Raw genomic sequence first — 26,094 nt, 5'->3', positions numbered from 1 at the left:
TATAGAATACTGACATCCAATGAGTTAGCATGTATAAAATACTGACATCCAATGAGTTAGCATGTATAAAATACTGCGAGCCAATGTGAGATCTCGGAGTTAACAACTTATATAAATATAATGTAAGCAAGCATAAGTAAGCATATCAATTGTGATGTATTTTCTTTCTACACGCATCTCCTCCTTCTGACCTTTAGTTGGCAGAATTCAATGCTGTTACATTTTTCAAAGTTATTTATTGTTATGATACACTTATATATATTGCCACTTACTAATATATATAAACAATGTTGAAACAGCTGTGAAAGAGGAAAGTATAGTTGTGTCGTTTTCTTCAGAATAATTACAGTGTGATTTTAAGGCACTTCAGGTAAAGAAAATCCATGTTGCAATTATTTTTGTACATGATTATTTCTCTTGAATGTGTCCAAACCTTGTATTGATTCATCCATACAAAGTGACAAAATGTATTTTCTCCTCCGCAACAGTCCATAATAATCAACTCTATTGTGACAGCATAGCAGTTTAAAAACGGCTAGGCTACCCATATAATTGCACTAGGTCTCACATTGTGTAGCCTTTTTGGAAAGGTAGGCTCCTTCAGACACTGCACATCTGGTTTGAAACATTACAAATGTGTGTTTCACACACAGCATATTCCAATTACAGAGACAGCTACACTGACTGATGACAGATCGGAACTGCTATCTGCTCACAGATGTCTGGCTGCTTGGACTGCTTGTTGGCATCATTTATACCTCGTATTCCTTTGAAGATTACTTTAGTTTATCTGTAAAGCTTTACCAAGCAATCAATGGCCCACATCTGTTTTCCGATTTGGCAGAATGAAATATATTGAAATTTCCTAATTGAGCAATAGCCACATTTCCTTTTCCAGCGTTTTGTTATCCAATAACTTGCCATAGTAAGATCTTATATTCGTACGTTTGCTCCTGCGATTGCCTTTTCCACCACAGGGTGGCACTGTGGCATCACCAGAACACCCCCAGAAACCTCTAATCAGAAACAAAACTTTGCGAGATGATGTGTTGCAGTCCAGCTGAGGTAACCATGAAAACGAAGTTGTAAGAGCTGAGCCAATGCGATTTAAAAAAGAAGAAAAGTAGTACGCCAATGTGACTTTAAAATAGCCAGTGTGATCTTGTTTGCTCGTGTGATCTGGATATATTGAGCAAAAGGGAGAGTGATGGCTGTGTGTGCGGGGACTGCGGCAACTCCACGGATGAATGGAGATGCAAATAGGAGGGAGGGAGGTGAAGTCAAAGCCTTTAGTGACGCTGAGCACACCCCAGAGGCCGCGGTGCAGAACGCCCCGCCGCCGCCGCATCAAGGACACAATCCCGCCGCCATGCGTCGTCTCGGCACGCATCGCTTCCTCCCCCCCATCTCCATTCTCATCCAGACAAGGCACTTGACTCCTGATGCCGGGCCAAGCCAATCACAAGTGACAGATGCACCCTCCTCAGAGAATCCGCTCCCCAAACTATTGCATGCTACACGGCCAACAGAAGAGCATGACAAGCAGAAAAATAAGCTTTCAAATAAATATAAAACTGATGTGCTTGAATAGTGACACCTCATGCCGCTCCAATCCCTTGGATGCGATGCCAATTCCATGTCAAGTTTTTGTTCATTTTGTCATTTGTATTCAAATGACATATTTTTTTAACTGCCAAATAGACCTGCCTATTCCGTGACATTGGCATCGTTAAGAAATTCAAGTTGGCACGTTAGGCTTCATAGTCAAAAAAGTTGGAAAAGTGTCTAGTGAAAAGCATCCAGACTGTATAGTCTCATGGGGTGTTAAGTCTCGTGAGACCTCCTCGATCTCGCGAGTTGACATTATGTCCCTCTCTGCAGAATCATCTGCTGATATTCGTCAAAAGAGAGAAACGTAAATATCCCGATGGTCTCCCGAGGCTCGGGTGGTTTTCCTGAACGTGTCCCTTTTACGGTGACGCCAGCCCCATGCGGAGTGTTGTTCCTCTCCGTGATTCATTCAACCATGCAATACTTCCGCTTTCCTCTCCGCTGCGTACAGTTGTACAGGTGAGCCCGCAGCAGGTGAACCTGTCACCGTCGGCAGGCACACGCACGATGCCAACAGCTGGCGTGGAAGTAGTGAAGAAGGAAAGTTTGCACGTGGAGAGAGATGGTGTGACAGGCCACGGCTGTTGTGGTGACGAGAAAAACAAGCGTTTCATCAACATATTTGCACGACATGGCTCTTCTTGGTATGCTAATGTAAATAATGTCCCCGAAGGTCATAATTAGACACGACAGTGACCCCTCGTGTTGAAATATTTATCATATTTATCTCAGTGGTAATCAAATGAATATCCTCTTGCTCTTTTTGTGTAAGCAAGCCTTGAGGGATGAGCCTTCCCCCACTTCTGGTCGGACTTGTAATCCATTTCTGAAAAATAACATAAGAGCAGTCTAATATCCGTTTTACTACCTCCTAATTAGTGATTCGCTATGCATGCTGAAACATAATTAGCCAGATTTATATAGTTGAATTATTTGATTGATAGTCTTAATAAGTAGAGGGTTTGACAGACAGAAACCTTTAAATATAAAGATGCTTTGTGCTATATAACGTTGGCCAAGCAGGCAAGTGTATAACAATGTTCCAGGAAGCACTGCCATTTGCTCCCTAAATCCCAGCGTTCTTAACATAGCTTTACTATTTCAAAATGGATGTAGCCTCTGTGTCATTCCCGGTATTGCTATGAGGTATTTTCACACACAAAGTCATCCCAGCTTGCCAGCAAACCCTGGCTACTTCATACCTGCGAAAATAATCCTCCATCTTTTTTTCCATTTGGATTCGATCACCGATGCCCAAGTCTGCTATCACAGCCAAGAGTGCTCTATTGTCTGCTTGCATTGTTATTGTTATTAGTCTTTTGGATTGCCTGTGGGGCGATCGGCAGGCTTTGGTTTGGGGGGTAGGGGGGGGGGGGGTGGATGGGGAGTGGGTGCCAGCCTGGATAATTAGTTGTTCTTCCACGCCAGACGGGCACACACTCGTCACTTGCGGGGGAAATGGAAAGTGGCATCGGTATCACAGGAACACCGGAATGCCCTTTGGTGTGAGAAGGGTTGGCTTACCGGCGCATCTGTCCCCTACCTCCAGTCCTCCCGCCACTGGCCCCCTGGCCGACGCGCCGGGTGCATCATTACCTTGGTGAATCCTATCCGACGTCTTTTTGAAATTGGAATTGGTGGCGCATTTTGAAAACTGGAACTGACCGGATGGTTTTACTGAAGAGGTGAGACAATGGGTTTGTATTTTCGACCCACAGTGTACACAACGTGAATGTTTTTGAATTCAGCCCGGGAGCCTTGACACGCAGCATGATTTACGCGACAGGGCCGGTTTCAGGAATCACTTGGTTTAATCGTTAAAGTGGGGCCCTCAACACTCCCTGGTAGGCCTCTGTTGGGTCACATGTATCCTCCGGGCCCCGATGGGCCCCCCGGGCGCGCCGTCCCCCTGCTCCCTGCTCCCTCGTGGGGGGCCGCTCCGGCGGCCCCTCGCAGAGATGCAGACCGCCATGTGGAGGAGGAGGAGGGCTCCGCCCACGCCCAGCAGCAGGCCGTAGAGCAGCGGCCACGCCCCATCAAGGACCCCCGGGCCCCCCCGCAGGAGGACCGGGGCCCGCTCCAGAACCAGGTCCAGGTCCCGCCATGTTAGGTCCCGGACTAACACACACACACACACACACACACACACACACATACACACACACACACACACACACACACACACACACACACACACACACAGAAACAGACGGACATAAACAGACACACACACGCACACACAGAAACAGACGGACATAAACAGACAGACAGACACACACACACACACACACACACACACACACACACACACACACACACACACACACACACACACACACACACACACACACACAGAAGCAGTTGCATATAACTACTCTAAAGTGACTATAAAGCCAGGGTGGGAGGGCATCTCCATGATCAGAGGAGCCTCCTGTCTTTGCCATTCCTTTTCAACTTGAAGTTGTAACTTGGTTAAAGTTCCCAGGAGGAGGGTGTTGTGTGTGAATGACAGGTGATAATTACATTTTTGAGTTTGCAGGCGTCCAGGGAACAAATAGCCTTGTATGGTTAGGGTGCTGAAGTTTAGCAGTAATGAGTTGGAAAGATGCCCACGGCCAACCAATCTATTCTGGCGTCTCATCTAAACACAGAGTAGATGTAGGACTACAGTGGGGACAGAAACAATCAAATAAGCCATCCGTGCCTTTTGGAATCAACACAGTCTCAAGAGGGACAGCCCAGAAAGACATCCAAGATATTTAGGCTCTGGTTGAGACTTCTCCACGTCATACTCTCTTGAAAGTACAACTTTGGTTTGACACAGAGAACTACACAGAGTCCAAGCAGTCCTTAATAGGATTTGTTCATCCCCACCACCAGTATATGTCCTCTGAGCTTTTAATGCCTTATATACGACATAATGCTTTGGAATCCAACAGACACATTGACTCTACTAACAGAACAATGTGCGTCATGCAATTTTTTTTTGTGAAATGTTTCCTGTTTCCAAGATTCACGATTCTCTGCTTGGTCAGGAAATCTTGCCAACTTCTATGATTATCTGCTTGTTCTGCGGTGGTGGACAGCAGCTCAGTACAGTCTGAAGTCTCCGTCTGTACTGTAGTACTCGAGTATGTGGGAGCGCACTATTCTGGAAACTTTCCACGCCACCACGACTCAAAAGACAAACTGTGCCGGGGCTCTCGGAGGATTCTCATGAGGCAATTTGTGCGACGCATTAGTTGTTCCACGAGCAGCAAGTCTGTTCATTAGAGGAGTTCTGCAAATGCAAATGTTTCTGGATACACTTCTCTAAATGCAACTGCTTCCAGCGGAAGCAGTTGCATTGAGTAGACGTCGGCGTGTTGAGTGCTCACAGGCAGGGGAGGAATCTTTAATCGGGGCTGTGTGACGTACTCTGTACACCTCTCATACTACCGCTGTTGGTGATGTGTCATTAACAAATGTCAACTTCCTCCCGGGAAGCCGGTCCCTGAAGGGTGTCAGCGACAAGTGACAGCGTGCTGCGTCGAGTGTGGTGAGAGTGCGTCATCAGATGGAGAACCTTACCCTTCCTGGCTGTTTTTCTGGAGTCTTGGCGTGGCTGCGGGCTTCTCTCTGAGCGGGCGGGCAGCGTCTTTAACCGGCTGGCGTGTTTGTGGTAGCCCTCAACGTAGCGTTTGAGACTCAGGGATTTGTCCTGGTTGATGTTCTTCCCCACCTCTGGAAACCAAAAACAGAATCCTCAGTGCTAGACTCCATCATTTAGTCTGGCACCAATTAAGCAGTTTATCAAAGTAAATCAACTCCATATTGGCATGGAAATGAATAGACAACAAACACAGCGGATAGCTGAAAGTCATTTGAGTCTCATATTAGACCTCAAATAAATACCCCTGAAAGAAATTCATAGTTAATAGTAGTTAATAGTTAATAGTTTTCCAACTCAGTATTACATTTTAAAGGGATTCTCCAATTCAGTATTTCATTTAATATACTAGCATTGACTATTAGCATTCAAATGTTTTCGTAACATTTCCATTTGTCGAAGGCCACTGAGATCGAGTGGGTGTGAACGTTATCGTTTAAGCTTGGCCAACTCCCTGCATGTTACTTCCTATCCTAAAAAAAACACAACCGGCCGGTGTCGTCAGGAGAGCCGTTCGGTTTGCAAACAGAAATGAGGAATAGGGTGTTCACGTGCACACCGCCTCACAGCCAGACGTGGCTAATTGCTGAATCGGAGGGGAAAAAAAGTAGGCAGCCTTTTGATCCGAGACAGCGTTTTTTTTTTTCCCGTGCCGCTGTTGACGCCGTCTAATTCCCATCTTATGATTCATGTCGGCCCATCGCAGCTTCTCCTTCTCCTTTAAATCCTCCCCAGCCCCTCTCTGCCGTCTTCCCCCCAGACTCAGCTGATGAAAGCAGCAGATGGTTTGTACTCTGGCTGGTGTCGTCTCCTCAGCGAGTCCTCTGTCTGATCATTTACACCTCCCCGCTATCCAACGCCACTCGGCTGTGCGAGAGTTTTCCTCGCTACAGTGGACCGCTGCCGCCGCTGCCGCCGCCACGCCGCACGCCACATGTCAGGAATCAGCATTGTGCAGAATACGCCACATTTGAAGTTCCAATTAAAACGGATCTCCGAGTAATGAAGCAATTACAAGATGTTGTTAAAAAGTGTTGAATAGGTCCTGTTGACTGGAGTAAACCCAGTTTGAACACACACACACACACACACACACACACACACACACACACACACACACACACACACACACACACACACACACACACACACACACACACACACACCGAACACACACACACACACACACACACACACACACACACACACACACACACACACACACACACACACACACACACACACACACACACACACACACACACCGAACACACACACTTGTGCACAACAGTATAGCCCATGGGTGCTTTGTTCCAATTTGCTTGTCATCGAGGGACCATGGCATTGCTGTGTGGTGGGCCCCGGAGATTTCGCTGTAATCAGCAACATAGAATTGTACATGGAAAGTTTATTAGTGTGGTGTGAAACCAACAGTGTTGGCAGTGGAGGGAAGAAACCTTAACTACTTTGTTTGAAAGTCATTAAGTTAACATTAACTTTGTGCTTACTTATTTCTCTCTCTCTCTCTTTCTCTCTCTCTCTCTCTCTCTCTCTCTCTCTCTCTCTCTCTCTCTCTCTCTCTCTCTCTCTCTGTCTCTGTCTCTGTCTCTCTGTCTCTCTCTCTCTCCGCACTGCGTTAGCTCCTTACCCGCGGCGATGTCTGACCTGCCGATGTGCTGCAGGCCGCGGGACAGCCTGTCGTAGTACATCTGCTCCCCGTTCCTCAGCAGCCAGTGTGTCAGCGCTGTCCTGCACTCCGCCTCCCTGGCTGGTAAACACACACAACATATGGGTGTCAGGACGGACTACTATCTCCCCGCTCACACTCAGTGTGATGAGGAAGAAGAGCCGGGTGGCTTCTCCCCCTCCTGCACTCTCACTGGAGCAGTCGGCACACCTCAAAAGAAGTGCAAGTGACAACATTTTGGAGGTGCAAGAAGTGCCGGAAGTATCTTTGGGGAGGGCATTTTCATCATTTTATTATTTCGACCTTCCCGAGTTCTTTTCCCGGGAACGCCAACTGCCTACACTCCAAAATCAACGACACCGACGCAAACAACGCTTGTATAGAAACAGTTTGGCTTGAAGAATTATACAAATGGAGTTGAAAGGTTGTGAATGGAGTATACATCAGAAGCTACATATATCCGAAGCACAAAAAGAGTATAAAATACTTAGAAAAATAAAATAGAAGAGGCTCTATCTAAAGCATTCAATAATATAGAAAGATATTTGTACTGTTTGTACAGAATATTCCAGAACTTTTTCTTCCAGTCAGGAGTAAGTACCTGCTCAGGCTATGGTCGCTGGTCTGGTGAAGTTCATGAGTTTCATTACCGTCTGCATCGGAGGCGTCCCTCCTGGCTCGCGGTTTGGGGTCCAGGCGGTTGTTCTCAGGAAGGAGGCGCTTCAGGTGCTGGAAGATGTTCTCCTCTGGGCTGGACAGGGCTGTGAGGAGGTCCCTGCACTCTGTGGACGTCAGCAGCTCCACCAGGCGCTCTATCTGATGGACCCCCACGTCCTCGGCCACTGAAGCCCCACAACACAGGCTTAGTTGGGCTGCCCCCACAACGTGACCCCTGGGTGATGCTTAAAGCGCCCGACGAACTAACTAAATAACAGGATGTCTTTCTCTACCTAACCAGGAATATCCTTTATTTATTTCTTTGTTTCAAGGGTAAATTATTTTTCAGTGACCTTCAATTCTAGCATTGCTTTTGATTGCTAATGGTGTTATTGCAGCATTGGTTCTTACCTGTTTCTTCTCCGTAGCATGGAATTAAGAGAAGAAAGAGGAAAAACAAGAGCCTCTGATCTTTCATGTTGTCTGAAGTAGTGCTCACTCAACGTTTACCTTCAAACCCTCAAACGCTTGAGTTATCTTGACTGTAAACAATAGAACCCTTTTACTTTAATTTACCATGATTCTAAATTCTCCATAGCAACTCCATGATGCCATCCATTTAGCGTCCATCTATATCAGTATGTACTTTTTATTTGAAACAAAAATAATTGGTTCTTCGTATATGAATATTTGAATTGGTTCTACCACATGCATTTGTCCTACTTGCTTCACAAGCGTGTTTGTGTGTGTGTGTGTGTGTGTGTGTGTGTGTGTGTGTGTGTGTGTGTGTGTGTGCGTGTGCATGTGTGTGTGTGTGTGTTTGTGTGTGTGAGGAGCAAATGCATGTTTATTTGGCGGGTGCCACCAGCACCGCCATCAGGTAGAAATCTGTTGCTCATCATTATTTTTATTTCAAAAGGTTTTTCAGGGATTTGATTGGATTGAGCTAAAACAGGAAGAGGAAGTTGTTGTGTTTTAAAACCTCCAAATTCCTCTTTCAGGGGTTATAATTATTCTCATTGAACCTAAAAGTCTCATGCAGATGAAAACACCCCAAAAATAGTAGGTAGTAAGAGCACAAAATGGACATGCGGATATGGGTATCTTTTCCATTTTTAATTGGGTGCAATTCCCATAATATCTATTAGGATTCAATAGTGAATGAAATAACATCAGCTGGTGGGGATGTCTTTGTTTGTTTTTAGTTTAATGTACTATCACTAGAGACAATTGCACTGGGCTATAACTGCAGTAATTCCCAGCATGGAAAACAATATTTAATGACTTTACGGTTTAAATAAAAACTTGGTCCCTCCTTTGTGAGATAAGTAGATGGTTTTCATTAAATTGTAGAGTCTGTATGCTTGAACTAAATGTTACTCATGCTCACTAAGGGAAGAAAATCAGTTCGTATGCTTAATAATGATCGGTTGAGGGCAGTATGATTGCTATAGAGATTATTTGTGAATGTTGCAATTGTATAAATGAACAACACCAGGCATTGATAAGGACATGTCTTTATTTAGGTAGTATTCGTAGTACACAACCAGACAGAACATCTCAAGGCTAACAATTCACACACATATTCTAATAATACATTTAAGTAAAGTAACCATATGCAACACTTCCCATAAACCTTTATTATTAAATGTGAAAATAGTTTGGCAATCATGGAAAGTCATTCTGGTGCCATTATCTCAAGAAGACTTCCTGGCTTGTTGGTCGGTTTTGGACGTTCAACCCCATGCCTCTTACTCTTCACACCACTGAAATCTGGTTACCATGGATACAGACTCCGGTGGAATGAAGGATAGAACACATGATATACCCCGACGCTCAGCAGATTGGATCATTTCTGAAACACATGTGGCACACAAAATAGAGCATAAAATTGGATCGTAATCTGCAATCCCAACATTGACTAAAGCGTTCAGTTTCCCATAAGTTATCCCAACATAACCCCCCGTTTGCACCAACTTTTATTCTGCTCGCCTTTCACACGTCTCAGCGGGTCCACAGGACGGTGTGATTCATGCGGGCGCCTGCGAGGCAGAGGAGGACGATGGGAACGAGGGAGAGGGAGCACAGCCCGGCCTCTCCCTTGGCTCACATGGAGTCCTATAATCGGAGCGCTCTGCAGGCCCAGGCCTGCTCTGCTGCGTGGCTGCAGGGCTCGTGGCTGCTCCTGGAACTCCCCCCTCCTGTCTCCTGAGCCAGGTGACTGGAGGAACTCCTCACTCCTCTTGCAGTCCCCGTCCCCCCCCCCCCCCCCCCCAAACCGCGCCAAAACCAGCGCCAGTGTGACGCTCTTCCTGGTGAAACACTACACCAGTCCACCGCCAGCCTGACGCTATCACCCCCACGCCCTCCTGCACGCGTCCCAACAGCTCACCCTCAGTTCCTTTGTCACATAACTAGACTAAAAAAGGGTGTTGCTGATCGCTTGAATATGTATTTTGAAGCAGGCAGCCGGCGGTGAAAGGCAAAATAATCACATGCACCCACTAAATAATGTATTTATTCTTTGATTGCATTAGCAAAGAAATCAGGATGGAAATGGGACTAACACTTACACACCGAAAATGTAAAGTGTCTCCTGATACTTTCTCACGTTCTGTAGTACAAGTTTGTTGTCTTACCTTGATTACTTCCCTCGTCTTTGTTTTCCCAGTGAGTTTTCAAGAGTATTACCCAAATAACCAATGCCACCATGTTCAAGGCTCCTCGTGCAGCCCTGCAGACACCACTAACAAAGCACTATCCGTCTTCTCTCTGACCTTTTTGGCTACCTGGCTCAGGTATTGGTATTTTAGAAGCCCCACCGACCAATCAGATGCGGGTGCTTGAGCAAGACCAACCCCCTTTGGGTAATAAAGAGCTGCCACGCCCTGCAATCTTGTTTTATTGCATTACTAGAAAAAGGAAGTCCTGTTCTTAAAAAACATGCAAAAGAAATATGACATAGTTGTGGAGTGACTAAGATGTATAATCTGTTGAATCTGAAGTTATTAAGGAAATAATGAGTTTTATTTAATCTGACAGAAAAACCAAGTTATATGTAACATATGTTGTCTAAATGTATCAATGCACCCTCATGTTTATTTCATGAATTCTATGTGTTTGTCACTTTATCTGAAAGGCCATCCCTTTCTTCCCTTTCTAAAGCGTCTCTGTTGCAATTCAGGACTCATAACAAACCAATCTCAAGTCAATTCTCCTAACAATATTTGAGAGATAATTGCCTACAATCGGAATAGGAATAAAAATTGCTCTATGTAATTAGTGCGGCGGCTTAATGTTCTACCTCTGAGCATCGTTTATCCCCAGAAAATTCAACTCCACATGGAAATACTAAATTATCATAATAATTCAACAATCCCGCTAACTGCATCTGCCTTTAGGCTATGTTTTTCAGGGTTTTTTGGACACAATTGCCTTCTCCAAACAATATTCCTGGCTCCAAAAGGCATTCTGCTTTCGGGAGATTCTAGCAAGAATATTTAAAGCCCCCAAGTCACCCCTCCTCTCCTCTTTTCTTTTTGGGGGAAATGCGGCGACACCCAACATCTCAGGACTTTGAAAGGATTTGGGCCGAGCTAAAAACATTCCTGTCTCTGAGTCGTACAATAGATGGCCGGGGGGAGGAGGGGGAGGAGGGGGAGGCGGCCGGGGGGAGCACCACCCGAGCACATTCTTAAGGTGTAGCTCCACACTCCAGTCTGACCAACATGTTTCTTTTGAGGGTATACATTCATTCATGGCCCGATGTGCTTTGTGTATCGTTCGATTGACAGGGACAGCGATGTCGAGGAACCGGTGTTGGTTTTTATCTTTCGGCCCGTTCCTCCAGAATGTTTGTTCTGAGCCAGGTCACTCTGGACAACAGCATCTTGACAGCTGGAATGCGAGGATATAAAAGTAGAAAAGTCCCAACGATGACGACACAAGAACCACATGTCCACAGCAAAAGGTCACGGAGGCACAGAGGCCAAGTCCACTGAAATCGAATGCCTTTTACCATGTTTTATTTTACCATATGTTACACTTCATAACCGTAATATTCCAGTGTGTAGAATGAATGAATGACAAACACAACAAGATGTGTGCGACAGAGGTCTACTGCAATGGTAGTAATAAACTGCAATGCATGTTTTTTAAGCAAATGTATATTCAATCATTATTAATGCAAGAGGTGTTTGCTTTTGTTGCTGCTTATCTGTTGCCCAATCTCTGTAAGTCTTAATGAGTGTGTCTGTTGGAGCTTAAGGGCGTGTTTCAGGCTCATGAATGAGACGTTAAGTGTTATGCTTCCAATGCATAGACCTCTAATGATGCTGTCCCTTTTGTTGCATTGTCTCACTGAAATAACATCACCAATAGCTTTGTAAATTATTTATTCATACCCTTGTTGTTTATTGGATCGAAGGGATTTCACTTGCTAATAGCACTGTGTCATGTTGTTACTGCTCCCATCACTGCTGTTCAAGATTATTTAAGAAATGATGAAAAAGTACAAAATCCATCCAGCCGCAGCTTAATCAACCCAGAGGCTTATTCTCACTGAATCTATTTGTTTTTCGCGAAAAAAAAGTAAAAAAAAATCGAATAATAAACCAAAAGTGTTATGTTGGCTACTCCGAAAGTTACAGAGTGGATGAGTTTAAGTTGAATAACTTAACTGAATGTCTCATTAGAATAAGTATGCTTCTGGGATACACTTAGCAGCCTTACTGATACATGTGGTCATGTATCACTTGTGTGTGTTTATATATGTATATATATATAGATGGGAATGCCGTCCGTAGGGGTGAAACGAAGGCATTACCATAGTGTGAACGAGGAGGTGTTGGATGTCGTGCTGTGTGAAGGCAGAGGCCTCGCTGGGACACGTCATGCTGTGGAATGTGTGCTTCCCCCAGGCGGGGAACATCCTCTCACACGCAGCCCAGCCCTCCACTTCATCCACCGTGTGGGGGTCTGCCACGGTCAGGAGGGCCCTGACTAGTCTCCTGGAGAGGAGTGGGTCTCCAGGGTCTTCACCACACTCCGTACTACGGTGAACCCGTGAGCCCCCGGTTGCAGAGACTTTGACAAACTTCACATTTTTATTTTATTTTAATCAACCTTTATTTATTCAGGGAAGAACATTGAGAGCAGGCTCTCTTTTTCAATGACGCCCTGATTACAACACACAATAAAAACGGAAACACACATGTATAATTGAAATAAACTGTAGGTCATGCAACCAGAACTACATTAGAATACATATAAATAATTCATAGGGCAATAATACATAAAGCAACATAATGTTTCAGAGGGATTTCTGAGCACGACTCATTAGTGAATACTGAACAGACTACGGCAGCTCTGTGCCGGGAGTTTAGCTTTACACACATGATGTTAGGTTTAGCAGAGGGTTCGCTCCAAATGGACTTGAAGTTAATTCAGTTACAGATCATTTAGGAGCAGGTATAGTTCTACATAACTTGTTAAATTTATACCTACAGGTATTTTTCATAGAGCAGGCTGTATGAAAAATACATATTCAGCATATTGCCTCCAAATATGTTGTATTGCTGTACCTATACACACAGGGATTGCTTTAGCTCTTAAAGGCATCAAAAGTATTTTGAATGAACGTCCTCCGAAGGTTAAGACATATCTACAGTGGCCCTATTTCTCTCTGGATGGGCCTTTGTTTGTTTAATGGATAAAAAATTAAAAATGTGTTTTAACCGCACAAAGTCTGCAAAATGTTGGGTACTTTAAAGTATTCAGGAGGATATATTTATTCTCCTGGGTGTGGACAGTTTGCAGACTGCCCCCCGCTCCCCTTCTCTCAATCCCCTACTTGCTCTGATTCTCTGGGTAATCTCCCGTTTCATTGGCTGACTCTGTTCAGACTTGCCTGAGCAGGAATGCACCTACAACCTGATGCACTTTTATGTTCATGCAAATGAACTCTGAAGAACGGCAGCGTTTTGCAGTGTACATATTTCATTCTCCATTTGGATTCTGAATGTGGATCCCAGAAGTGGTTCTCAGAATACCAATGACCTCTCTCCCAGAAGTTGAGGACACTCTTCTGGCCTGACTGGGATGCAGCGCGACAGAGCTTCATGTTGATGGTTTGATGTGTTCAAGATTAAGTTGAAAAATACAAAGAGTTTCTATTTGTTTCGGTAAGGTTTAGGAATTTCAATGTATTTAGTGTATAATCGACTGAACAGAGAATTCCAGATGACCCAGTACTTAATGTGTGAACATGACGTACCTTTTGCCGTCCTAAGGAAGCCCTTCAAAGCTCCAGAGTGGGGAGGGAGGGGGTGGAAAGCTGCATAGAAAACCCAAACGACTTATCAGTCAAGTTTTGTTAACTTACTTTATTTGGATGGATTTCACATTTCACATTGTCTTGCAATGCCAAAACGGCAACACAACTAAATTCACAAACTGATTGGGTTAGCTTTTGCGTCGAATTGCATCGCTATTGCATCCAGCAGCCATCTGTTGGCCTTCACTGAGTGGCAGCGTATGCTTCCAGCCGGCGCACTGAGAAACGTGTGTAAAAATAGATAACAAATGAGGTGTTACATATACAGCATGTCAAACATTGGTCCCCCCCCCCCCCCCCCCAGAATGAATGCGGGGGTTCTGGGGGTCCTCCGTTTGGTGGTGACAGGGGGGGTCCCTTCGTGCCCTGTGTTTATCTCAGGCTCTGGTTGACGTAATGGAATGTTTGGTAATAACAGAGGGGAGTTGAGAAATGACACCCCAGCAGGTTTAATGGAGGCCGTCTCTCCTGCCCACTGGGTTCTGCCCTATCCCCATATTAGCGGACGAATTAGGACTAGTATGCGTGAGGTTGTGGGCTTGTGTGTGTGTGTGTGTGTGTGTGTGTGTGTGTGTGTGTGTGTGTGTGTGTGTGTGTGTGTGTGTGTGTGTGTGTGTGTGTGTGTGCGTGCACATGCACCTCTTCTGTAAAGTGAGTGAATCCGGGTGAAAACGAAAAAAGAACTCTTGCCTTGCTGCACGACACAGCGATAAACATTTGTATTTGTTTGCAGTTATTCTGTCCAAAACAGGTGTGGTGGGCCTCAGTGGGATTGTAACAGTTGGTAAAATAGTGGCTGGTGTGCCATCCACCAGTGCTGGGGTTTGAAGTCAACCTCATCCCCCATGAGCTGGATGAGTCTGGGCTTGCTGTGGGGCTGCACAGCGCCTCTGTCACCACGTCTATAGAGCTGACAGCATTCCAGCTGGCTGGCTGAAGAGGTGCTGATTAGCCCCAGTTTGCTCTACATGTGTGTGTAAAGTCTGTTTGCAGGAGGAAGGGTGGGGTGGATGTGTGTGTGTCTGTGTGTGTGTGTGTGTGTGTATATGTTAGTGTGTGTGTGTGTGTGTGTGTATGTGTGTGTGTGTGGTGTTGGTGGAATGGGGGTAGCATAGGTCAACAATGGTTCTGCCCATCGATCCGTCTCATCCAGGTGGTGAGTTAGCTGGACGCTATCGGTTTCTGTGGACCAATCGCAGTGCCGTGGCCTGCATCCCACTATGCTTGACCAAAACGACAGTAAAACAATGTTATGGGCTTGAGTGTGAGTTGAGTGAGGTGCATTCGATTATACAAGCCTGCGGTTATTGTGTGCTTGGGTTAAGATCTATACACATGTGTTTGTGTGTGTGTGTGTTGTGTTACGTCCCACTCATTTGGTGTGTTGTGTCTGTGCATAACTTTCAACATGTTGTCGACCAGTATAGAGAGCATCTGTGCACGTAAAACTCTGCTAGTTGATATTGATTCTGTTTGACGTAGTAACATAATGTGATTGGAATAGCTTTTCTGCTTGTTCATTCATCTGCTCTTTAAAAACACCTTCATCTTCAAGGTATGATAAAGCACAACAGAAGAAGCACAGTGTACTTAAAATTATCCTTATTAGATAGTAAAGGAAATCCGTCTCTGTCCCTGGCTGGCATTATGTTTTATCAATTAAAAGAGCTGACAGCTGTAATATAAATGGTAATGGTTTTGTTATTGAAACACAGTAATACACATGGTTAAGCACATTGTATATACCTTATTATGTACGTTAATTCTATGTATAGATACAAGTGAGGAAGCACTTGGTTTATTTTATACCAAGCTAAAACCTAATCCTCTTTCCATATTCAGAAAAATAAAACCATTGAATGTGGAATCCTGAGTCTGGTTATCAGGATGCAAAATATTGAAATGCACTCTTAATTAAAACACAACCTCCTTCCTCGAGATGTGTAGGAGGTGTTATTACATCAACAAAAAAAATCCTTGGCGGCAGATTCTTCTTCTAATTGGGAGAGTGGAAGTGGTGTTCGGAGGCTAATGGGAACAGTAATACCAGACCACTCTCTGACGATGAGTCTTCCCACAGTCCAGGGCATCTGAACCTCCCACGTCCACGCACGGCGCTAGGTGCCTCGCATAATGGCACTAATTACACAGGAGGATGGGACGCACAGATTGCTTGTTCAAAATGTGTCATTCACGGAGAGAAGAAAGGTGGCTTGAAGGCTGTGTGTCGGGAAAGAAGAGGAGCACAAATGGGAGGGCAACTTGGACAATCACAAAGCAACACCGGTGACATAATGTGAAATCTATTGACGACAAACATTGATGAATGTAAGATGGCTGTGTGTTAAAGGTGGTCCAGTTCAATAAACTAAACTATCAGGAATGGAGGGTATGACATATGACCACATACAAATTCATATGATATGAACCCAGATAACTATGAATATATTTTATTGAAAGTTTGACCTGCTAGTTAAATTTTTAACATTAAACCCTTACCTTCAGATGTAAGCCGTTAAAAAGGAAACAACTTTGATAATGCAACGAAGCATAAAGCTATTGAGTGGATTAGGACTGTTAAACTTTAAAACCCTCTTTACTACAATGAGGAGTGATTCGTAAGACTCTCTGCATTCTTCTGCTTTAGCTGTCCAGGCATTTTACCACTAACAGCAATTCAATCATCAGTTTCACACTATGAAAATTAGGACCGTTTGAATATCGAAATGACGACTCTAGCAAATATATCATATTTAATTTCTAGAAAGGTTCTTTTTTATTTCCATTGCATTAAAGAGATTGATGCTAAGCCCATGGGCAATTTATCTACCACTCTATTTGTAGAAGTTGTCACCAAATTGAAATTTCGTTATCTGGCAATATTTGTAAATAAATATATAAAATATTTATTTTTCATATTTTGCCTGTTACTTATCAAGATGAAACAGGAGGAGGAAAAATTTGTTGGTACTTTTTTTCGACATTTGGCTTCCAGCCCATGGCGTCCATTTATTCAGTAGCAAAGGTTGGAAATTGTAGTCTAGGAAAACAAATTATATATCGAGATCAAACGCCGATTCCCCTTTATGAGGTGAGCTGTTTACCGGGAGGGAGGGCAACAATAAGAGCAGATGTATTGTGTCACAAGTCTATTTATATCACACACATACACAGAGCTGCAATATTCCCCACTTCACATGTGAATCAAAATAGTGTCCTGGGTTCAGGGTTTTGATTGAAGGAGCTATCTTGATCTAATGCGATAAATATGCATCCCTTGGCCTTTTCAATTGAATTGAAGCCAACAATTAGTCTGGTGCTCTATAGATTCATGACATTTTGGAGTTCTCTTGTGTGGGTCAGGCTTACCTGGTGGTGGTGCTGGTGTTGGTGGGGGGTTGGTGGTGGTGGATAGGTTGTGTGTGTGAGTGTGTGGGGGGTGATTTGTACTCATGCATGACCTGAGGCGAGCTAAAGCCCGTCTGTACGTTAAGAGTTGATCTTGGAAGAACGCATTCGGCCTAGATGATAAACAACCCAAACCTTGCTAGCCAGACAGACGCGTTGTGTGTGTATGGTTTTTGTTGCTTTGGGTTCTTCATCACTTTACCTCCCCCCACTCTGCCTTGTTCTAGTTCTCGGTCCTCCAGAAGATGGGTGGAATGTGGACAGGCGTCAACACGTCCCGGCCCTCTCTTCCTGTCTGCGTTCCTCCCTCACCCTTTTCCCCCTGCATGTGCGTGTGTAAACTAGCTCAGCCCTTTAGTGCCCTGGTCCACCTAGTCTCCACGCACACCAAACAAACCCAATTCAAGCACACGTGTTGACAGTACATGGGGTCGGCTTAGCTCCGAAGGTAGTGCAGTCGTCTTGTAACCGAAAGGTTGCTAGTCCCAGCTCCTCCTAGCTGAGTGTTGATGTGTCCCTGAGCAAGACACTTAACCCTAACCGCTCCTGACAAGCTGGCTGTCGCCTTGCATGGTTGAATCTGCCGTAGGTGTGTCAATGTGTGTATTAACCGATGTAAGTCGCTCTAAAAGCTTCTGCTAAATGCACTAATTGTACATTGGAATGGAACAGAGAAACATCACATGCACTCCTGGGGTTTTGGGGGCGGCAGTAGGATGGGGACAGATGTGATGCTACATTCCATCCAGAGAACCATTTTTTAAAACAATGAAAAAAGTAGGAGTGAGGGGATTCAAAGATTCTAGAGTTTTCCATTAACTGCACCGGATGAAGACATGTGATGAGCTGCTTCACGCAGACAGAGGAACACCAGAGCCTCTCTCATCTCCTCGCCCGTCGTCAACTCTTCACACATTGTAGTGAGACTACTGAGGTTACTACAGGAATGTGTGTGTTTGTGTGTGTGGGAGGGGGGGGGGGGTTGTGTGTGTTTTATGCTCCTCGATACTGAAGAAAGGAAACATGAGCCTGTGTTCTTTGTTCAGCTCCTCGTCCCCTCTTATCAACAAGGGTTAAGTCAGCAGTGGAAATTTGATTCTGAGGTGAGATTTTGTTTGAGGCAGGAACATTGAAGCGCTGCGTCTCCGCGGATCTTGGATAACGATTTGGGAAAACGTCAGTATTTCATGTGCTTCATCCTTCAAAATTCAGCAGAGCAGCACCGATGACAGCGCTAAACCCGGGCCTTGTTTGGGGGACATCCTTCCCTGATCCCTGAATAAGGGGTTATGCTGAGGAATCTCTTGCTTAACAACAACAAACACACAGTAACGCATCTAGTAAGGGCAGCTCCCTTTACCCGTGGAATAATGAAAGCCCGAGCGGGACCCAGTTGAGACGATAACAATCTGACCTCCAGGAGGATCAGGGAGTCATTGGGTTAGTTGTGTTTACGAAGCGGAGGTGATGCCAGTGGAGCGCCATCTATTGACAGAAGCAGGAAGTGAGGAAACACGGGCAGATCCTTGAGTGCCACCAGAGGCCACTGTGTCTTCATGCTATACCGGCTGCCAGCTGGAGCCTGGGTATTCCTCCCAACGCACACACACAGGAGAGGCGCCGTTTCCACCGCGGATTGGTAACGGCGCCCCAGGTTTAGACAGAAAGCATTGTCTCGGCTTTGTTAATTGGGATCTTATGTTATGTCATTATTTAAGGTTAATAAGTACAGTTATGTGGAGGGAAAATGTGTTAGCTCACTCTCAAGTTATGACGTTGTGTATAATGAGATGCCCATTGGGCCGATGAATATCTTGTATTTTTGTCTATGCTTCTCTCAAATGTGTGACTCATTAATGCCAAATGTATAATATCTATGTGTTCTAGTGATTCAATATTGCACATTGTAGCTTTGCCCTTGTAATTAACGGTGTAATTTTCCTAACCCTATGCATATATAATTATTTTGTTTATGTAGATAGGTAGGTCGATATGCAAATATATATATGCAAAATATCTACACATATACATATATATGTACGCACAGACCCACACCCACCCACATGATTGTACAGACATGTATTTGTACGCACATGTGTAATAGCCTATAATCCTAGTGAATTTAATTTGATACGCAAAGAAAGCAGACAGAAACAAATGATATATACAATCATAAGGCCTGTGTGTGTAAAATGTAATACATATAAACTAAGATAATCTGCCCCAGCTAATAACCCGGGGCAGTCAGCCGCCCGTCATGTAATGGGATTCTATTCTCTGGTATAACCCCCCCCACCATATGCAGCCCTCCTCTCCAGAATCTGCCTGGCAATTAGCCGCTCGCTGGGTGTGAGGCGCAGAGTGTGAACACAATTTGAGGCACCGGTGTGGTTTCACACTGGTGTGGTTTCACACTGGTGTGTCCATCGCCACGCAGAGAGCTGCCTCTCCCTCCTCCTCTCTATTAGCAAATCATGGATGAGATATCTCTCTGCCTACTGTGGAACCAGGGCTAACCTAGGACCTTCTTTAGTTTTGGTCGCTGGTTAAAATAATGTCCAGTAGGATGGATTTGAATGTGATTAAAATCCGTCCTTTTCATTTATTTTTCATCCAGTTTCCTGATTTATGATGATCTTTATCTTGTGTGTGTAATGTGTATTCCAGCTTTGAATTCTTGACTCAAGGCAATATTTATGCGCACGATGCATCATCCGTTCAAACTGTATTCCTCCAGCCATACTTCTACTACTTCTGTCTCGTTCTGAACAATAATTTCTTATTGTTCAGGTTATTATTCGGTCATATATTATTTTGCAAAATCCTTCTTTTATGACTTGTTACAGAGCTGTGGTGGAAGGAAAAATGACATCTTGTTTTGACAACTTTCTGAGTAACAAATGCTCAGTGTGCACACTCACTCTTCCCAGTGTGAGGCTATGAAGTTGTGAGCACCTATTTTCCTCGGCTGGGGGAGAAACATAAAAAACGAATGATGGCAATAATATTTCTGAGACCGAGTTGACGTTATTGCACTTTTATGTGTCGGGGGAAATCATTGTGTCCTGGGCTGCAGCAAATGATTATTGAGAGCTAATAGGGTGCGAGGTTTAATATAAAGGAAAGAACAGACAAAATCACTCATAGCTCCCCAGGGAATAAATTAAGGCTTGGGAGAGGGGCAGAGAGAGGGAGAGAGAGAGAGAGAGAGAGAGAGGGGAGAGAGAGTGAGAGAGAGAGAGAGAGAGAGAGAGAGAGAGAGAGAGAGAGAGAGAGAGGGGAGAGAGAGTGAGAGAGAGAGAGGGGAGAGAGAGAGAGAGAGAGAGAGAGAGAGAGAGAGAGAGGGGAGAGAGAGTGAGGACACGCGAAGCATCTGCAGGAAAACAGAATCTTTATTTCTCCTTGTCGTTCTCTTTCTCTCTCTCTCTCTCTCTCTCTCTCTCTCTCTCTCTCTCTCTCTCTCTCTCTCTCTCTCTCTCTCTCTCTCTCTCTCTCAGAGAGCCCAGCGGCTGGTCTCTCCCCCTCTTGGACCTCACGTCTGTCCTCACTCGGATAAGTCATTATCGTTGGTATGTACCGGTCACACCACTCAAGCGGGGAACATGTCGTTTCCATCTCTTCCATCTTCCTCTTTCTCGGTCCGAGAAAGAGGAAGATGGAAAAGAAAAGGGCAGAGGCGCTCCAGAACCCTCGAGACCGCGCAGCTTCACCGCTGATTTCCAGAGTCGTATGTTTGACTTTTAACGAGTGCTGCTCCCTCTCTTCCATTATCCTGCTCATCCTCCCGGAGTGGATGAAGGCAAACAAGGATGTATTTGCTGTCTTCAAACTCTCCATGCATAATTCACTCCCCCAACTCATCGGGGCCTGTGCAGCCTATAGTGGCCTGTGGTGTGTGTGTGTGTGTGTGTGTGTTCGTGTGTGCGCGTGGGTGTGTGTGTGTGTGTGTGTCGGAGGCTGCTCCATACCATCCCCTTCGCTCCCCTGGCAGGCCGGGGCTGATTTCCCGCTCGTTGACCTTGCGCGGGCCAGACTGGCGCTCCTGAGATGAGCAGGGAAGCGGTGTATTCTCAGGAGACCTGCCTGCACATGTGTGTGTGTGAGGGAGAGTGTGTGCGTGAGAGTGTCTCTGTCTGTGTGTGTGTGTGTGTGTGTGTGCTTGTGTGTGTGTGTGTGTGTGTGTGTGTGTGTGTGTGTGTGTGTGTGTGTGTGTGTGTGTGTGTGTTTGTGTGTGTGTGTGTGTGTGTGCGCGTCAACAGGCTTAAGAGGGAAGTTATTCTCTTCCACCCTTCATGAAGGACACCTGGATGGAATTCAGAAGCAGCAGAACCAATCCTCCGCCATAATGCCTAAACTAACTACCTAAATGTGGCAAGAGTAACCAAAACAAAACAGCATCTTGCACAATGTTCTGAATATATCAAACGCTTGTCTGGGGTGTCCTAAAGATACACAATCTGTTTGCTGGAATTTATGAGTTGGGTATGCAATGGGAGCATTAAATATGAATAATTTCCTCATTTTTTTCCTGAAAACCCAGTTTTTAATCCCAGTCTTAACCATTTTGCTGCATCCACGGCTCATGCACTTGGAGAACAGAAAGTGAGCTGGGATACGTGTTCATTACAACTGTCCATCCCCATCTCCAGCCTGTGCAGTCAGCAGCCACAGAGTTTGTGGCAGCCAACATCTTCCCAAATTAATTATGCCAACGAGCGCTTATTTCTTACAACCAATTACCCCCCCCCCCCCCACCCCCCCTTCACACACAGTGAAAGGAGCCGCCCGCAAGCAGGTCATGTCTGCTCATGGCCTCCGATGGCCCCGATGCTGAAGGTCTACAGCAAACGGCTGAAGGTCTAAGTAGCGGCAGAGCTGTGGAGCAAGTGGTGATTAAGTTGGAAGGTCAGGTGGAATTGATTCGTTTCCGTGCGTACGTCTCATAGCGCTCACATCGGGACCGGCACCCTCTCAATATGGGCATAGTTTGGATAGAGATGGCCTTTACTCTTTTGGAGAGGAAGGCATATGGGTTTTTCTGTATATATATATATATATATATATTGTTTTATCTTTTTGCATTTTTTATGCTTTATGATAGGGTGAGATAGACAGGAAGGTATGGGAGAGAGAGGGGAGGACATGCATCAAACTACCACAGGCAGATAATCAAACCCGGGCCGCTGCGGTCAGGGTTAAGCCTTCAGGTAGCGCGCTCTACCCGGTGAGCAACGAGGCCGTCCTTAATGTGACGACCACGCCGACGCTGTCTTGAATTGGTTGTTACTTCAATGCTCCGTGGAAAAACTCCATTGTCAAACAAATTCGTCTGCCTTCAGCGTTTTGAATGATTCCTTCCCCGCCGGCCCTAAACATACAGTAGAAGTTCATCTTCACGGACTTCCTGTTGACCAAACATTGTTTGCGAAGCACAAACATCGATCTGAAAATAAATTCTCTCTTTCAGAAGCCCACACATCATGTCACAGCAAGCTGTAATTACAGAACGTGTTCCTTAGTCCTGTTTTATAGGGAGGAAAGCAACAAAGTGAACAATGGAGATGGCTGTCTACAGATTTACAACCCACACCATACCCCCTTATGTCCTTATTATTAGAATGTGGTTTATTAACCGGAGTATGTTTGTGTAAGTTCCAAGAAGATACATCATGTGTTTCCCCGTTAATGATGCATTTTCAAGTTTTATGTCAGAGAGATATTAAAGCATGATTGCTCCTGAATTGATTGCTGAGAGCCACACATACACACACGCTTGTGTATGCATGTGTGCACACGCACGTGAATTGTATATCTTTGTACGTGCATGCATAAGTGTGCTTTCAGTGACACAGGAGAAAGGGTGGTATATTTTACATGGATTCACTTTGTATTTCACTTTGTATTTTAACAGATTGCCCTGACTGTTAGTCGTTACCGTGTCCCCTGAGAGTCCAGCACCAGAATACACAACAACCTCCAACGCCACAATCACCTCTCCGCATGACTCCAGAGAAGCCCCACTGCTGCATTCTCCCTCCACCTTGCTTGGCTACGTCAGCACAGTGCGGAGAAGTAGGGGCGCAGAAGAAAAAACACAAATTGCAATCATCATGCAGGTAGGAGCTGCCCGGAATAGCAATGCTATTGTAATGGCTTTCAGGGAATGTCTTCATAAATGTCTGCTCCCTGGGGACGGAGGGGGGAGGTGCAGGGGCCTCTCTGCAAATAGAGCGTTGTTGTATTTTTTATATTTTTTTGTTTAAACCGTCTGGACCCGCATGAATAAATGCATGTCCGGTTGTGTGTGTTGTAGACTGCTCTGTTTGCTAATCACATATGCAGCTGCTTTAGTGGCCCGTCCCAAGAGATGAAAGTTTGTAAACATGAATACTAATTAAAAGTAGGTTGACGGACAGGTAATCTGCATGTGTGTGGGTACGGCAGGCCTACTTATGCGGCGCGATATGCATCCTTCCCCGGAGACAAAGGGTCGTGGGTACGGGTGGACTTACCACGTGGAAGGGCGCTGGATTTGCATTCTGTGAGCAGGCGAGACGTAGGTAGCGTTTGATCTGTTATGGGTGCTCGCAGAATGGATGTGGTTTGTAATTGGCTCTAAAGGAGATTAGGCTGGGTATTAAGAGGTGATTGAATGGTAATAGGGTTCACGGGCCACTGAGAAGCCAAGATTGCTGTGAGTATGAGTGCAGCAGGTACACACTAGTCTTCAGGATGCCTGTGCTCATGATCAGCACCATGAGACACAAAATAGGTTTCAAGCAACACTTTAATGAATATCAGGACATAACGCAACAGGCCAGGGATCCACTGTGTACCATTTAGCCTACATATATTGTCACCTATGCAGTTTTGTCGCTGCAGTGTTAAATAAGAGTCATATGGACTGTAGCTGAGGCGTTGAAGGTAAAAAAACAAACAAAGACGCATTGATGTGAGTCATATGTTTGATCTAGGGCTCACTTCGGCCCCATGGTTCCACTACCCTCAACATAAATAAAAGGGCGTGATGACTTATTAAGGTCTCCATCTCAGCTGCCGTTATTCTGGCTGGCATTATTATGGCAGTGGTCAGACGAAGGTGTGTGATCTTCAGTCGACATTGGAGGGAGGCCAGTGTTTGTCTTTTTCATCAGCCTACATCTTCCCCAGGCCCTAACAAGCATCTGACAGCAAACAACAACGCCCCCTCTCTGCTGCCTAGCACTGCTTTTATAGATAGTCTTAAGACTTTAATCCGGATCTAGTGACAGCCTCCTCCTCAGTCAATAGGGTAAAGAGAAGCGTGCGCGGTGGGTGTGTGCTCTTGTCCGAAGGCGGGTTCCAGAGGACATGTTCCCCATCCTAAGTCAGGGCTCACCTTTAAACAGAGCTGATCCAAGGAGCTGCATTTGTTCTTCTTCTTATGGATTGATATAGAAAAGAATGCCTTGGAATAAGTATTGGAAGTCTGTCTACTCCAATAAATCATAATATTGCTGGAAAATATAACAAAAAGATTAATATCCATGCTTCTATCTTCTAATACGGTTTCATACTCGTGTTGTGATGTGTTGCGGTCCGCAACATCAACTCTGGAGAAGTTAGACCATTAGCGCCATGGCTGCTATCTGGAGAACTTAAGTGATTAGTGAGAATTGAAAAAGCCAGTCCAAATTACGTTGAAGTAACCAAATTGCCCGTGCTAGTCCCTGTGTTTATCTTTTCACTCGCTAGCTTCGCCTCACAGTTTTATTTAGTTTCCTCAGAGCCGGTGTTTCGCAGGCTCAATATCTGCTCTGTGCTAACTGCACAGATCCATGTAGAGCCACATTTCCTAGCGTTGAAGCTGGAGGATTCTCTGGTTGCAGCAATGTAGTGCCCTGCAGGTCCCAATCTGTCTTTGTTAGGCCCTGCTGCTCAGCCTTATCGCACCTGCCTAGGCCAAGACTGATCACCGGCTTCCCTGGCAGCCGGCACACCAGCTAATATAACATTTCACATGCACTTTGTAATTGTCGCAGCAGGAGCTCTAAACGGATTTCAACGCTCGCGGTCACAATCCCCCGCTATTGTGTGGAGATATTTGGATTTTTTTAACGTCCTTTTACCGCTGAATCACGTGTGCGCCAGACTAGTGGGCTCAGAACCCTAACCCATACACCCCATGGAAACAGCATGGTTTTGCATTCATGGGTTTAATAATTAATCTATTTTCTAACTCAATGTCTCTTTCTACCAAATTTGCTATTCGTATGGTTGTTAAAGTAAGTATTAGTAAGTATTCATTCTTGATGAGGAATTGGGTTGTCATGGCAGCGAGCAAAGGACACTGTAGGACTGATTAATAATAGTAATGATAATACTAATTATAATAATAATAATAATAATAATAATAATAATAATAATACAATTTCTTTAATGCACTTTTCATTTTACACAAAGACACTTCATCACTTCATGAAAGAAAGAATATACAGAAAATAGATCTATAACATTTTTGTCAGCACTAGCTAATTAGTCATCTAGTGTGAGTCCCAAATGAGATTCTAACTGCTGGTGTTTCCATAAAGCTGTGCTACATCGGCTAGTTGTTAGCGTTATCAGGATGTCAATAGCCATTATTGCTTGTCTTGTCTTGATTAGCCCTCGAGCAGTAAAATCAATTATGCATAATCCTGGCGGTCAAAAGATCATACTGTATAATGACTCACAATGAATCGTTCTGTTTAATGTCATCTCAAGCCGCTG

At 44.9% G+C, this 26,094-nt stretch overlaps 1 protein-coding gene across 1 annotated transcript; it reads right to left on the bottom strand.

Moving 5' to 3' along the window:
* Positions 1-5,068: 5,068 nt before the first annotated feature.
* LOC130378436 (transmembrane and death domain protein 1-like) lies at positions 5,069-8,082 on the bottom strand. Its single transcript, XM_056585935.1, has 4 exons — positions 8,016-8,082; positions 7,598-7,789; positions 6,909-7,028; positions 5,069-5,334 (listed from the first exon to the last, which is right to left on the bottom strand). Exons 1-4 carry the CDS (start codon positions 8,080-8,082, stop codon positions 5,069-5,071), a joined length of 645 nt encoding a protein of 214 aa, XP_056441910.1.
* Between the last annotated feature and the right edge of the window lie 18,012 nt (positions 8,083-26,094).

The sequence above is a fragment of the Gadus chalcogrammus genome, chromosome 1 (assembly GCF_026213295.1).
Source record: "Gadus chalcogrammus isolate NIFS_2021 chromosome 1, NIFS_Gcha_1.0, whole genome shotgun sequence".
Taxonomy (NCBI): domain Eukaryota; kingdom Metazoa; phylum Chordata; class Actinopteri; order Gadiformes; family Gadidae; genus Gadus; species Gadus chalcogrammus.
The sequence above is the reverse complement of the archived record's forward strand: the minus strand, read 5'-3'. Positions and strand labels throughout refer to the sequence as shown.

Coding starts and splice junctions, on each gene's coding strand:
- LOC130378436 (XM_056585935.1), bottom strand. CDS start 8,082: ATGAAAGATCAGAGGCTCTTGTTTTTCCTCTTTCTTCTCTTAATTCCA. Junction 7,029..7,597: donor GGACGCCTCCGATGCAGACG/GTAATGAAACTC, acceptor TGTGTTTACCAG/CCAGGGAGGCGGAGTGCAGG. Junction 5,335..6,908: donor CAGGTCAGACATCGCCGCGG/GTAAGGAGCTAA, acceptor TTTGGTTTCCAG/AGGTGGGGAAGAACATCAAC.